Below are 14,241 nucleotides of genomic sequence, written 5' to 3'. Positions count from 1 at the left end.
TTAAATTACATCCCTCTCCCTCCTACACTTATGAAGTCATACAGATTCTCTTTCTCACTGTGAGTCTGAAATTCCTTTTTTGTGATCAGAGGTAGTGTCTAATTGAAACATAGGACTTGACTGAAAATGACAGCATGTCAGCAGCACAGGCAACAACTATAGCATAGAGGTGGTCCATTAGCTCTATCTGCATCCATTATGACTGTCCATTTCCTTCCTGTGGTCACTGTGTGGGATAACCACGGTAGGCAAACACAGAGAGGGCCTTTATCTGGGCCTTAATGGGCTAAATCCCTGGAGGTGAGCTTCATTATGGCTCTCCAGAGTGAGCCAGACAGTAATGCACCCTGATAAAACTGCACTCTGCCCCTCTCTCTCTCTCTGTCATACACTAAAGGTAATTTGGCAAAGGGCTCCATTAAAGTAATTCTCCTGATTTTTCATCCTCCTCTCCAACCTTTCTGAAACTGTGGCTGTCCTAGTGTATGATTGGAGAACACCTAGAGGGGTATGCCCATAGAGATCCTATTAAATTCCACTGAGTATACCAAACATTAGGAACACCTTCCTAATATTGAGTTGCAACTTGATACACACAGGAAACTGTTGAGCGTGAAAAACCCAGCAGCATTTCAGTTCTTGCCACAAACCGGTGCGCCTGGCACTTACTACCATACCCGTTCAAAGGCACTTAAATCTTTTGTCTTGCCCATTCACCCTCTGAATGACACACATACACAATCCATGACTGAATTGTCTCAAGGAATAAAAAAATCCTTCTTTAATCTGTCTCTTCCCCTTCCTCTACACTGACTGATGGGGATTTAACAAGTGAGATCAATAAGTGGATCATATTCTCACCTGGATTCATCCCGGTCAGTCTGTCATGGAAAGAGTTCTTAATGTTTTGTATACTCAGTATTCTAATTCTATGGGTATGCCAAAAGAGTGACAATGTTTAGTGGTTATATTAGTGGTGGGAGAAGTAGGCCACACAGCAAAAATGCCAACAGGAAATCACTTTTCATCAAATCAAACTTTGTCACATGCGCCAAATACAAGCGTAGACCTTACCGTGAATTTCTTACAAGCCCTTAACCAACAGTACAGTTCAAGAAAGAGTTAAGAAAATATTTACCAAATAAAGTAAAAAATAATTAAAAGTAAAATAACGAGGCTATATACAGGGGTACCAGTACCGAGTCAATGTGCGGATGTACAAGTTAGTTGAGGTAATTCACTTCAAATCTCTCAGACATTGTTCACATCCCTTATATCTACATTACACGCAGCTACAGGAAACAACAATAACGTCCGACCGAGACTACCCTGCCTGCCAAAAGAAAACAAAGCCTTCACTAATCCTTTTATACTAACTCCTCTGTGGGCCTCTAGTGAGAAGCTGACATCATCCCAAATGAGAAACTTGTGTTTCTGCGACATGTGTGCATGTTGCTGTCGTGTTATTGTCCCCAACTCAGCATCTATCTCAGTATCATGACAACAAATAAGATATCTGCAAGCCAATTAAAGTGCATTATCAAATCAAACTACACTGCTCATAACTATGCCTCTGAGACAATTGAGGTAGCACAACAAATAGCCCAAACACCTTTATTTAATTGGACCAAAATCCAAAGAGTTAGGGTAACATTAAAATACAATAACGTTTAACAATTGTGAGAGTAAGTTAGACTTACACAACATATTAAAGGGAAATTGATATTACACAGATCCTACATATTATTGGCAACAGTCCACATGTGAATGACTGACATTGCTTAGACATTACATCACATCATGTGAATCTACAATAGTTATTCTGTTGCTATCTTAAGCATTGAATTATGCTGCTGCAACCCCATAATGTTACCCCCTAGAATAGCTACTTTGAAGCAATCTTTAACTACACTTGATAGATTGCTGTGTATTACACTAGATTAGCAACATAGTCAGGGTTTCTTCTTGGTCTCTTTGTAAGACAGGTAGTAATGTTTGGATCAGCCTTCGCTTTGTGATCTTGCAGAATTCCAAGAAAACTGTCCAGCCTCTTAAAGATATAGTACACATCTCTCAGGAGTGACCATCCAGATAGTAGTGGTGCCAGCCCCTGCAGTCTCACGTCGTCTTCTTCTTAGGTGCCGTGTAACTAGCTGTGCGGTGCTCTTTCCTGACATACTTATCATGGCCCTCCCTGGGAAAAAAACATTACAAAAACACCAGGATGAATCGCAAGCAATCTAATTTTGTCGTAAATCACTGCATAGATGTCAATGCAATGATTTGCTTGAGTTATGTGGCCATAGTAGTAGTATTGTGCAGTACCTGAAGCAGCGGTTGCAGTACAAATCCCCACCACAGGTGTGACAGCGGATGGAGGCATCCTGGTTACAGATGCAGCACCAGGGAAGCTCATCCTCGTCACTGTCTGAATCCTGACAGGTTACGACAGCTGCTGGGGTTCTCGACGACGTTGAAGGAACTGGTGTCTATAACATAGATTAAACAAATATATATTTCATTTTGTTCTTTTACTATCTGCAATTTATTTGTGGAATTCTATGAAGTGTGTGTATTCAACGAGGACTGCAGGTTTATTACCGGTTTCTTGCGAGCGTCTGTCTTCTCTATGTTCCTAGGGCCACTGTGCTCAGGAGGTATGTTGTAGCCACTGGCCTCATCTAATGCAGCTTCTTCCGTGAGCTGGGAATGAGTAAACAATGACCACAGTTTGCTTTATCATTCATATTCACCTTTACCAGATCACAGCTTCAATTGTCTCTTTCAATTATGACTATTATAAATAAAATGGTAAAACAGCAGCCCCATGTGGTTATGAAAAGTAGCACTATCTTAAAAGAGGTTGATATGCATTGCCACTATGGGTAGGAATGTAAAAAGAACAAGGACTCCGTTGAGATAAAGTACATATTCAAAGTAGGTTCTGCTTTTAGTTGCAGACCTTTTTCAGTATCCTTGTCATGGCCTCTTCCTCAGTCTCGTCCTCGCTGTCAGGGTGTTGGAAGTCTTCCATTGTGACTGAAACAACATGACAGAATACTGTTACAGCACAACATTACAACACAGATGACACATCACATAAACAAGAACACAGATTTGACCACACTGAAGCATTCCAGTGACTGTTGAAATATGGTTTCCTCTCCTCTCTTTCTCTCATAGCTATGGTGTGATTCTGTATGAAGTATTTATATGGGGGGGGGGGGGGTTAATATCTACATTTAGTAATTTACCCTTGTCAGGGTCCTGTCCCTTGAGCTGGGCCAGCCTCTTGGCCATCTGTAGAACCTGTTCCTGGGAGCAGCGGTCCCGTCTCAGGTCCTCCATGGCGTCTGCCAGCAGGCGGTTCTTTTTATCCTCCAGCTGCCTGGCTGCATCCTGCAGCCCACTCCCATTATCCAGGTTCTCCTCCAGCCTGTCCCCCTCCTGCTTATTCAAGTCGTTCATGGGGCCATCCACACCTGGAATGGAAACATGGTTGGAAAATAGATTCAGCATTTACAACAGCTTGAGTAGGAAGCCATTGAACTGTTATTTTTCAATAAAGACTAATCTACAGTAATGTCTCACATAAGACACAACACTTTTTCATTAAAGTTGGTACAGTTACAGATGGGAAGAATCCAAATACCTTCAGGATTTGGTTGTTGGGTATCTATGACAACTTCCTCTGACAACTGAGTGATCAGGTCATTGGCTTGTTCTGTTGGGGTCCGAACATCAGGGGGCTGGTGTACCTGCACAGAGCCACAAAACTAACTTATTGCAATAATGGGACTTCACTAAGACCTGCAGGATTTGGATACAGTATGAATATGAGGTCAAATAGCAGCAACACAGAAAGTTTTTGCCTAATATGTGTAGTCTAATGCTCAGACTCACAGGTAGAAGGGCTTGAGAGGGAGGAGGTCTTCCCTGTAAGGCTGCCAAGCGGTCCTCCATCTCCCCTGCAGAGGGTACAGGCTGGAGAGGAGCCTTCAGGGCAGCCAGACGGGATTCAATCTCTTTTTCCGACGGGATGGACTCTAAACAAAGGTTGGCCACAGATATAATTTCAGGTATCAGTAAAGATATAGGCCTATTGGAATATAGTGTCTTAGACAATGCTCACTTGGTTTGGTGTCCTCTTTCAGCTTTTGCAGCCTCTCAGCGATGGCCAGGTCCTCTTTACTCAGACGTTTGGTTGGAATGAGGCCTAGTTTGGCATTTCTGCTGCCCCCTGTTTCAGGGGGTGGTATCAGTTGTCCTTGTTTGGCCTCAAGAGCAGCAACACGTCTGCGCAAACACAATATAAAAGGCGTTATGATATCTACCAATAAGCAACACATAGCAAATAGTCGACTGACTCATCAACCCACCTGTACTCACTTTTTGTAGTTTTCTGGAGGGGACCATCTTGCGGCAATATTTTGGTTTTCTCCACTGCCAAAACAGTATTCAGAGAACAAGCAAAACCAGTGCATCAAATACAATGCTATTGAATAGGCATAATGTTTTGGTAGAAAAGCAAAACTACATCATCACTCCACCTTGTGAGATTCCCATGACATTGCTTGCAGACCTTCTGCTGGATGTTGCCACAGCGAGGCACCACTGCGTTGAAAGTCAGGCAACCCGAGCAAAATGAACGCCCACAGTTCTTACAGCCCAACTGTAAAAGATGACAATCAAAACATAAAACAAGGAGTTCGAACCTGTACCAGATGATTTGACAATTATAGGCAGTAAAATATTCAGATAACTACAGCAACTGAAAATGAGTAACGTTACTAGGGGGTAGACACATACCTCCTTCCTGAAGAGAGTGAACTTTGATGCACAACAATAGCAACGGTTGTCCATTTCGCCGCATTTAGAGGAATGTAATCTGGTTGAACAGCCACTACTGCTATCGTCTTGCCATCTACGTATGATACAGTCATTTGTCAAATAAACATAAAACGAACTATTTCATAGCTAGATTTATTTAGCCTATCCCGGAAAAAATCCATTGATCAATCAGGAAGTCCCCCGGAAGTTGCCTGTACATTAAGTCTAGGTTCAAAATATAACTGGCCATCTTCAACACAGCATTCCGTATAAATGTAATGCAAACATATATTTTTATGGAAGATATTATATTTTAGTGGTTTTCGAGTCCACCGTAAATAATATACTATCAACGAAAAATACATTTAATTTTTCAAACGAGTTTCTCGTTTACTAACGTCGTTGGGTGTGACCATCCAATCAGCTTTGTGCAAATCTTCTCGCGGTTCGAGTTCAAAATACACAGAGCAACCAGCATGAGAAGGACAACGACCCACTCCACTGTTGTTTAACTTCGACTAAAAATATACATATTTTGTCAAGAAAGTTGTTGAAGAAAAAATATATATTTAGCGATCTAACAGGGTAAGATATTTTTGATATAACGTTAGCCTAATCCGATTTGGAAACCTAGCTTTGTAGTAGCTAGCTAACTTGGCTAATGCTAGCCACCTAGCTAGTTATTGTTATGTAACTACTGTAGCTTGCGCTTTTGCAAAAATATTTCAACGCGTGATACCTTGCTTGTTACTTGCCTTGTAAAACATTACAAGTTGTCCAAGATATGTACTTGTGTGGCTTGTCATTGTTTGTGTCTGCTGTTATTGTAGCTAGCTAGCTGACTTACAGAACCAAAATGGCAGAAGGTGGAGAGGCAGACTGGGAACTTTGCAAAGAGAACATCCAGCCCTTGAAGAAAGGTCGGACCATATCAGTTTTACACCAGGCACTCAGTCAACAGCAAGAGGGTTCGAGCTCTGCCACCAACCAACACAAACAGTAAGGATGCCTTTATTAAAGTACTTAACTATCTACAAACAGGGATTTGAGTGCCGTGCTTAGGCTGGGAGGGAGAGACAGCATAAAGTGGGACTTTTGCTTACTAGCTACCTAACGTTAAATAACCCATTTTGGGGCAGTTCCAAAAGGCATTCTGGTTCTTGGCTGAATGGTGTGAATTTACAGTGTTGCCAAATATGCAAACAGGCCTATTGTTTTGTGTTCAACCACTGTGTTTGTTGTCTTCAGGGCTTTTGAGTCTGAACTGAGAGTGTATGATGGAGATGACCCCCTTGATGTTTGGGATCGGTAAGATGAAGGATTACTCTGGCCAAGACTGTAATCATACCTGAAGGAATATTACATTGTGAATGTCTTAATGTTCATTGATAATGTCATTATTGTAGCCAGATAACATGGTTCCTTTTGAACAGGTATGTTAAATGGACAGAGCAGACCTATCCACAGGGAGGAAAGGAGAGTAACCTTAATGTGCTTTTGGAGAGAGCTGTGATGCGCTTCACAGAGGAAAATAAATATCACAATGACAGCCGTTATGTTGACCTATGGATCAAATTTGTAAGTAACCCTTGTCCTTTTTTCATACAGCTTTATCATGTGACAAGTGTCAATCAAACAAGTTGTATTCATGACTATGTATGTACTCTGTCTGCCTGTATTAGGCAGAGAGCGGTCATGAGCCTTTGGATATCTACAGATATATGCGAGCCCAGGGAATAGGAGTACAACAGGCTTCCTTCTACATTGCCTGGTCTGAGGAGTATGAGAATCAGGGTAACTCTCGAACAGCAGACAGTGTCTACCAGGAGGGCTTCAAGCGTGGGGCTGAACCTCTGGAGAAACTCCTGCAGTTTCACAAGTATGGATCTACTTTAATCATTTTTTTTACTGGATCTACTTCCATGCTGTTTGAGGTGGTTTTAGTTTTCCTACCATAAGTCAATGTTTTGTGTCATCTGTTGCAGGGCTTTGCAGGCGCGTGTGTCCCGGCAGGTGTTGTCTGGAATGGTGAATGACGAGGAGGAGGAGGAAGCTGAGGCAGCAAAGCCTGAGCGGGTTTCTCTAGTGGATCTAAAACACAGGGGGAAGAAAAAGGCTGTTGCACCCATTAGTAGAGTTGGTGCAGCACTGAGCAGTAAGCACATGTCTATTTTCAAAATGATAAGTCATTCCAGGTTAAAGTGTCATGTTGGGTTATGTAATGTCATAAAGAAGAATTTATTTATGATTTTTTACTCTATATTACTTGTTTGTTCACAGGTAATTCACGAAGCCTACAGTTAGAAGGCCCACCAGCTCTGGCCAGCAGTGGTCAAAACAGTCGCCTTGTGATCTTTGATGAGAACAAGGCTGTCAGTGCTGTGCCCTCTGAACCAAAGTTGGAATCTTGGATGGCCCCACCCCCATCGAGATCCAAGGAGAATGAGCAGAGGCCTGAGAAATGGAGCAACGTAAAGGTATGAGACACACGGTAATGGGACTTAAGGCTTGTTATAATTTATGACTGAATTTGTGTGTGCTCTATTGTAGATGCCAATGAAGTCCAGGTTTGGTCACAGTGTTGTGGCTCTGCCCAGCAAGCCAAACTTCCAGCCCTTTGTGGAGGAGTCGGATCAGCCTCCAGCTATGTGAGTGTAAACTGAGATCATCTTAATCATAACTAACTGAATTAACCACTGCGGCTGGAACAGATCAATTTTTCTATTCAAAGAAATGTAGTTCTAGCAATAAGTTATTTCAAAATTGTGTGACTTAAACCCAGCAGTAACCCTGAGCTGTATGCCTTTGGCATAGTTTGTTTCTGCTCCAGCTGTGTTTTAGTTATTTGTTCTGACACCTTATTCCTCTAGGACACCGTGTAAGATCAACCCAGCAGTGAATTCAGTGTTGTCTGCACGGAAGCCCTGCAGGGATGAGACTCCTCTGAAGAGACTGCAGCAACAGCAGCAGGAAGAGGGGAAAGCTCTGGAGCAGAGCATGTACTGCAAGGAGCTGCTGCTCAGTGGCGCCTCTGAGTTCTGCTTTGAGGAACTGCGGGCTGAGCGCTACCGACAGAAGAAGGCATTGGAGTCAGGGGGCAGTGGCAAGGAAGAGCAAGCGGGCTCTGGTCTTCCAAACTGACACATTTCCACAAGGACATGTTCAGTGTTTTATCATTAGGTAGCAGACTATCAGTGTTATCATGTATGTATTTTAGCGTTTGTGTGTGTATATAAACAGTTTCAAACTTATACCCTGTGGGAGTCAAACCCACAACCCTAGCGTTGCAAGTGTCATGCTCTACTAACTGAGCCAGATGGGACCACTAATAACACACTATGTATCTGTCTTTCTTTCCTCTTTATTATTTATTTGCCTACTTCATGTAACCTCCCAGTGGAATTAACCTTTCAGTGGTGTGAGAATGACGGGGAGAAATCCAGAGGTGAGAATGACAGGGTTCAATTCATATCGATGCATAGGTGTGTGTGTGTGTGTGTACATACGTACGTACATATATACATACATACATACATACATACAGTACCAGTCAAAAGTTTGGACACGCCTACTCATTCAAGGGTTATTGTTTATTTTTGCTCTTTTCTACATTGTAGAATAATAGTGAATACATCTAAACTATGAAATAACACACATGGAATCATGTAGTAATCACAAAAGTCAACATACACAACAAATCAACATACACTACCATTCAAAAGTTCGGGGTCACTTAGAAATGTCCTTGTTTTTGAAAGAAAAGCACATTTTTTGTCCATTAAAATTGATCAGAAATACAGTGTAGACACTAATGTTGTAAATGACTATTGTAGCTGGAAACGGCAGAGGTCCATTAGCAACCATCACTCCTGTGTTCCAATGGGACGTTGTGGTAGCTAATCCAAGTTTATAATTTTATAAGGCTAATTGAGCATTAGAAAACCCTTTTGCAATTATTTTAGCACAGCTGAAAACTGTTGTCCTGATTTAAAGAAGGAATAAAACTGGCCTTTAGACTAGTTGAGTATCTGGAGCATCAGCATTTGTGGGTTCGATTACAGGCTTCACAGAACAGCGCAAACTGGCCCTAACCAGACTAGAAAGAGGAGTGGGAGGCTCCGGTGCACAACTGAGCAAGAGCACAAGTACATTCATGTCTAGTTTGAGAAACAGACGCCTCACAAGTCCTCAACTGGCACCTTCATTAAATTGTACCTGCCAAACACCAGTCTCAACGTCAACAGTGAAGCGGTGACTCCGGGATGCTATTTCATAGTTTTAATGTCTTCACTATTATAATGTAGAAAATAGTCAAACTAGAGAAAACCCTGGAATGAGTAGGTATGTCGAAACTTTTGACTGATTCTGTCGGTTTAAATGTACCCCCACAGCTATGTGGTGACAATTGTTTATAAATTAGAAATAATGGTTATGCTAAGCCCTGTGATAATTGTTGCCTGATGACCCGGAGCCTGTCGTATGACTCACTGTCAGTAGAGGGCATGCATGAGGAGTTCTAGACCGCAGAGTTCAAATATGGGCTACTTTGCATGTTTTTCATCTGAGGTTATTTGAACCTCTAATTGAATATGAGATGAGTATTTGTATTTATTTGTTATGGATCCCCATTAGCTGCTGCTACTCTTCCTGGCGTCCAGCAAAATTAAGGCAGTTATACAATTTTATAAACATTACATTCATAACAGATTTCACAACACTGTGTGCTCTCAGGCCCCTACCCCTGTATGCATGTGTCTGTGCCTATGTTTGTGTTGCTTTACAGTCCCTGCTGTTCCATAAGGTGTATTTGTATTTGATTCTACTGCTTGCATAAGTTACCTGATGTGAAATAGAGTTCCATGTAGGCATGGCTCTATGTAGTACTGTGTGCCTCCCATAGTCTGTTCTGGACTTGGGGTCTGTGAAGAGACCTCTTGTGGCGTGTCTTGTGGGGTATGCATGGGTGTCTGAGCTGTGTGCTAGTCGTTTAAACAGACAGCTTGGTGCTTTCAACATGTCAATACCTCTCACAAATACAAGCAGTGATGAAGTCAATCTCTCCTCCACTTTGAGCCAGGACAGATTGACATGCATATTATTAATGTTTGCTCTCTGTGTACATCCAAGTGCCAGCCGTGCTGCCCTGTTCTGAGACAATAGCAATTTCCCTAAGTCCCTCTTTGTGGCACCTGACCACACGACTGACCAGTAGTCCAGGTGTGACAAAACTAGAGCCTGTAGGACCTGCCTTGTTGATAGTGCTTTTTAAGAAGGTAGAGCAGCGCTTTATTATGGACAGACTTCTCCCCATCTTAGCTACTGTTGTATCAATATGTTTTGACCATGACAGTTTACAATCCAGGGTTACTCCAAGCAATTTAGTAATCTCAGCTTGCTCAATTTCCACATTATTTATTGGGAGATTTAGTTGAGGTTTAGGGTTTAGTCAATGATTTGTCCAAAATACATGCTTTTCATTTTTGAAATATTTAGGACTAACTTATTCCTTGCCACCCATTATGAAACGAACTACAGCTCTTTCTTCTGTGTTGCAGTAATTTCAGTTGTTGTAGTAGCTGACGTGTATAATGTTGAGTCATCCGCATACATCGACACTCAAAGCCAGTGGCATGTCGTTAGTAAACATTGAAAAAAGTAAGGGGCCTAGACAGAATTCCTGTTTTGTTAGACGGTAACTCTTTATCCACAAAATAGCAATGAATGTTAAGCCATAACACGTGTTTTCTTTTAGCAGATAATGTCAAAAGCCGCATTGAAGTCTAACAAAACAGCCACCATAATCTTTTTATCATCAATTTCTCTCTGCCAATCATCAGTCATTTGTGTGAGTGCTGTGCTCGTTGAATGTCCTTTCCTATCAGCGTGCTGAAAGTCTGTTGTTAATTTGTTTACTGTAAAATAGCATTGTATCTGGTCAAACACTATTTTTTCCAAAACTTTACTAAGGGTTGGTAACAGGCTGATTGGTTAGAGATTTGAGCCAGTAAAGGGGCCTTTACTATTCTTAGATAGCGGAATGACTTTTGCTTCCCTCCAGGCCTGAGCACAGTAGGCTTGTAGTAGGCTTAAATTGAAGATATGGAAATATCGTCCGCTATTATCCTCAGTAATTTTCCATCCAAGTTGTCAGACCCCGCTGGCTTATCATTGTTGCTAGACAACAATTTTTTTCACCTCTTCCACACTCACTTTACGGATTTCAAAATTATAATTCTTGTCTTTCTGAATTTGGTCAGATATACTTGGATGTGTAGTGCCAGCGTTTGCTGCTGGCATGTCATGCCTAAGTTTGCAAATCTTGCCAATGAAAATATCAATAAGGTAGTTGGCAATATCAGTTAGTTTTGTGATGAATGTGCCATCTGATTCAATGAAAGATGGAGCTGAGTGCCTTTTTCCCCCAAAATGTTGTTGAAGGTGTTCCAAAGCTTTTATCTTTGTCTCATAGTGTAGTTTCTTCTTTTTATTCAGGTTAGTCACATGATTTCTCAATTTGCAGTACGTTTGCCAATCGGTTGTGCATCCAGACTTTTGCCTCATCCCTCTCAACCATAAAATTGTTCAAATCCTCATTGAGTATACTGCTCTACACAAGCCCTTGCTGGAGGCTAAAGGAGTAAACACTCTGCAACGAGCTGCACTGTCAAACTGCCATAAACTAACTCAGTTCACCATATTTGATGCGGCCACATATATCTTAATTATTCAAATGAAATTATTACATTCTCTAACTGGAGGATGTTCTTGTATTTTTCTGTTATGGAGAACGCCCACAATGATATAGCTACTTGTCATATTGTATCACAGCCAGAATCTTAATTTTAACTTCATATTTTTTTAATTGTCTGAGGGAGGTCCAGTCTGACCCTACTGATATAGTAACAAGTAATCCAGTGTGATGATGGGATACATGGCTGCTCAGAGGGCAGATTTGATGACTGGGTGGGAGATAGGTGACTAATTAGCAAGTTAAATCCAGCCTCCTTAGTTGGGTTGTGTGAGCAGCAGAGCAGGCCTAGTCACTCCCCTGACACCCCTAACACCAGGCTGCTGCTGCTGCTACACCAAGGAACTAGAGGGAAGGACATCCTAAATCACATTTACTGCTGGAGGAATTCACATAGAAACCCACCCTCAAAACACTGTATGGACCTCACCCTTCATTTTGACTCTTAACTGGTGAGTCCCCAAAAGTAAAATGTTGATTTTGTGAGAATAGATGCACATACAATGTTTAGTGTTATTGCAATTCTGTATCTTAGTTGAATCATTTGTATTCTTACTGGCATGTTTGCTGCAGGACTTATTAAACGCTTATTCCATGAAAGCAGCTACCTACTGATCCAGATAGTTCTTGATGCAGAAAATCCATACCTCTCTCTTAAAGCCAGCTGTGGAGAGGCTACTATCTATTGCTTAATAGGGTTTTGCAAGGCCCTAGGAGGAGGACTTGTCTGGCCCGGTTATTTTGATAGGCAAACACAGTCAGGCTATTTTGACCATGTCTCACAGCTGGTGCTTTTAAGCTATGTCTGGTTTTATTTACAACAGCAGTTAATAGCAAAGTTCCTGCCCAAGCCATTACTTCACTTAGCAGAAGTCCTTGCAAGACCTGGCGTAGCTCATTGTAGGGTTATGCTGAACTAGCCCTAGAAAAGGGACAGGTGTATGACAGCTAATCATTTCAGAATAATGCCATGTCATGCTTGACAATGACATGTTAGGATGTGGGCTCAGAGGCTGCTGCTCACTCTGAGGTCCTCAGGTCATAGAAATGATGTGGGCTCTGACCACTCACCACGGTCAACACTAAAGTCCTAAGGCGCTCTACCCCATTCTTGAATATTGCCCAGGCCAAATCCTGAGTAACCCTACTAAATGTAATTGAAATTGAAATGCAAGCAATTTAAGTTGTCTCTTATGAAGAGAAAGGATTCCATTGAATTACTATACCTACAAAAGGTTAAAAAGGCCTACTTTGCAATGCGTGTATCATTACCCCCAGTTTATCTGGTGACTCAATATTTTAATCAGAAGCAGTAGCAGCCTCCATCAAGCGTGACAATGCATGACAAATAACAATATATGTGTACTGTTCAGCCTCTGGCTAGCACAGCAAGTCACTATCGTTATTGCTTAAATGCAATGTGTCAGTCTCTTTGACGAAAGTCACATTTTGAGGTTTGTATTGCCTCGTGTTTGATTTTGAATTATATTACAATCTTAGCCAGATAAATAACATAGAGGCCATAGACAGAATGCATATTGTTATAAATAAAGGGAGGATTGCTACTCTCTGACTTTTTTTTTTAACCCAATCGAGCCAGGTCCCTCACACTATGCAAGATGTCACACAGAAGGATAAGGGGAACAAGCAAACAAACTGGTGTCTATTAACAAGCAGCAAAAGGACCAGAGTCCTCCAGATAGCCTAAGCAAACAGAGGCATTTATTTGTGTTATTGTGGGATATTAGTAGGAGACCTGTACTATGGGATAAGGCTGTATAACTGCCCTGCCCACCCAATATGACCAAAAGCACCACAATAGTACTAACAGAAGAGACCCAGCAGTGGGCAGGCCAATCAATATCAGCAATAACAGCGATGACAACAAAGAGAACAGCAAAGGGGGTCACATCTGCCAAGCCCCCAAGTGGCCATAATCTGGCTCATTGTTATGCAAATTGTTGAGTCTTTTGCCCAGGTTTATTTGATGTGGGGTTAAATAACATTATTTACGGTTGTTATATAGCCTGTGCAAAGGTATTTTTGAATTAAATGACCATGCATTACAGTGTTCTAAATGACCATGTATTAGTGTTCTAAACGACCATGTATTACAGTATACTACATTTTTTATTTCACCATTATTAACCAGGTAGGCCAGATGAGAACAAGTTCTCATTTACAACTGCGACCTGGCCAAGATAAAGCAAAGCAGTGCGACAAAAACAACAACAAAGTGTTACACATAAACAAACGTACGATAAAATGACCTTGTATTACAGTGTTCTAAATGACCATGTATTAAGGTGTTCTAAATGACAGTGTATTAGTGTTCTAAATGACCATGTATTAGTGTTCTAAATGACAGTGTATTACTGTGTTCTAAATGACCATGTATTACAGTGTTCTAAATGACCATGTATTAAGGTGTTCTAAATGACCATGTATTACAGTGTTCTAAATGACCATGTATTACAGTGTTCTGAATTACAGTGTTCTAAATGACCATGTATTACAGTGTTCTAAATGACCATGTATTTCCGTTTTCTAAATGACAGTGAATTACAGTGTTCTAAATGACCTTGTATTACAGTGTTCTAAATGACCATGTATTACAGTGTTCTAAATGACCATGTATTACAGTGTTCTAAATGACCATGTAT

The 14,241-nt window shown here is 41.3% G+C and overlaps 2 protein-coding genes across 3 annotated transcripts; one reads left to right on the top strand and one right to left on the bottom strand.

Moving 5' to 3' along the window:
* Positions 1-1,600: 1,600 nt before the first annotated feature.
* On the bottom strand, positions 1,601-5,068 carry zfyve19 (zinc finger, FYVE domain containing 19). Of its 2 annotated transcripts, none has more exons than XM_014164771.2 (11): positions 4,810-5,068; positions 4,551-4,672; positions 4,380-4,443; positions 4,133-4,296; positions 3,904-4,046; positions 3,653-3,758; positions 3,255-3,482; positions 2,963-3,039; positions 2,602-2,703; positions 2,326-2,489; positions 1,601-2,194 (listed from the first exon to the last, which is right to left on the bottom strand). In XM_014164771.2, the coding sequence occupies exons 2-11, from the start codon at positions 4,564-4,566 to the stop codon at positions 2,119-2,121; spliced, it is 1,140 nt and encodes a 379-aa protein (XP_014020246.2). In that variant the 5' UTR covers positions 4,567-4,672; positions 4,810-5,068; the 3' UTR covers positions 1,601-2,118. The 2 variants fall into 2 exon arrangements, with proteins under 2 accessions (XP_014020246.2, XP_014020181.2); XM_014164706.2 differs by having other exon boundaries at positions 4,390-4,443.
* A 71-nt stretch (positions 5,069-5,139) lies between these two features.
* bub1bb (BUB1 mitotic checkpoint serine/threonine kinase Bb) lies at positions 5,140-8,179 on the top strand. Its single transcript, XM_014164895.2, has 9 exons — positions 5,140-5,415; positions 5,661-5,829; positions 6,079-6,138; positions 6,264-6,408; positions 6,513-6,709; positions 6,816-6,985; positions 7,111-7,307; positions 7,381-7,478; positions 7,701-8,179. The coding sequence occupies exons 2-9, from the start codon at positions 5,687-5,689 to the stop codon at positions 7,969-7,971; spliced, it is 1,281 nt and encodes a 426-aa protein (XP_014020370.1). The 5' UTR covers positions 5,140-5,415; positions 5,661-5,686; the 3' UTR covers positions 7,972-8,179.
* Positions 8,180-14,241: the final 6,062 nt, after the last annotated feature.

The sequence above is a fragment of the Salmo salar genome, chromosome ssa01, assembly GCF_905237065.1.
Source record: "Salmo salar chromosome ssa01, Ssal_v3.1, whole genome shotgun sequence".
NCBI classification, from domain to species: Eukaryota; Metazoa; Chordata; class Actinopteri; order Salmoniformes; family Salmonidae; genus Salmo; species Salmo salar.
The sequence above is the reverse complement of the archived record's forward strand: the minus strand, read 5'-3'. Positions and strand labels throughout refer to the sequence as shown.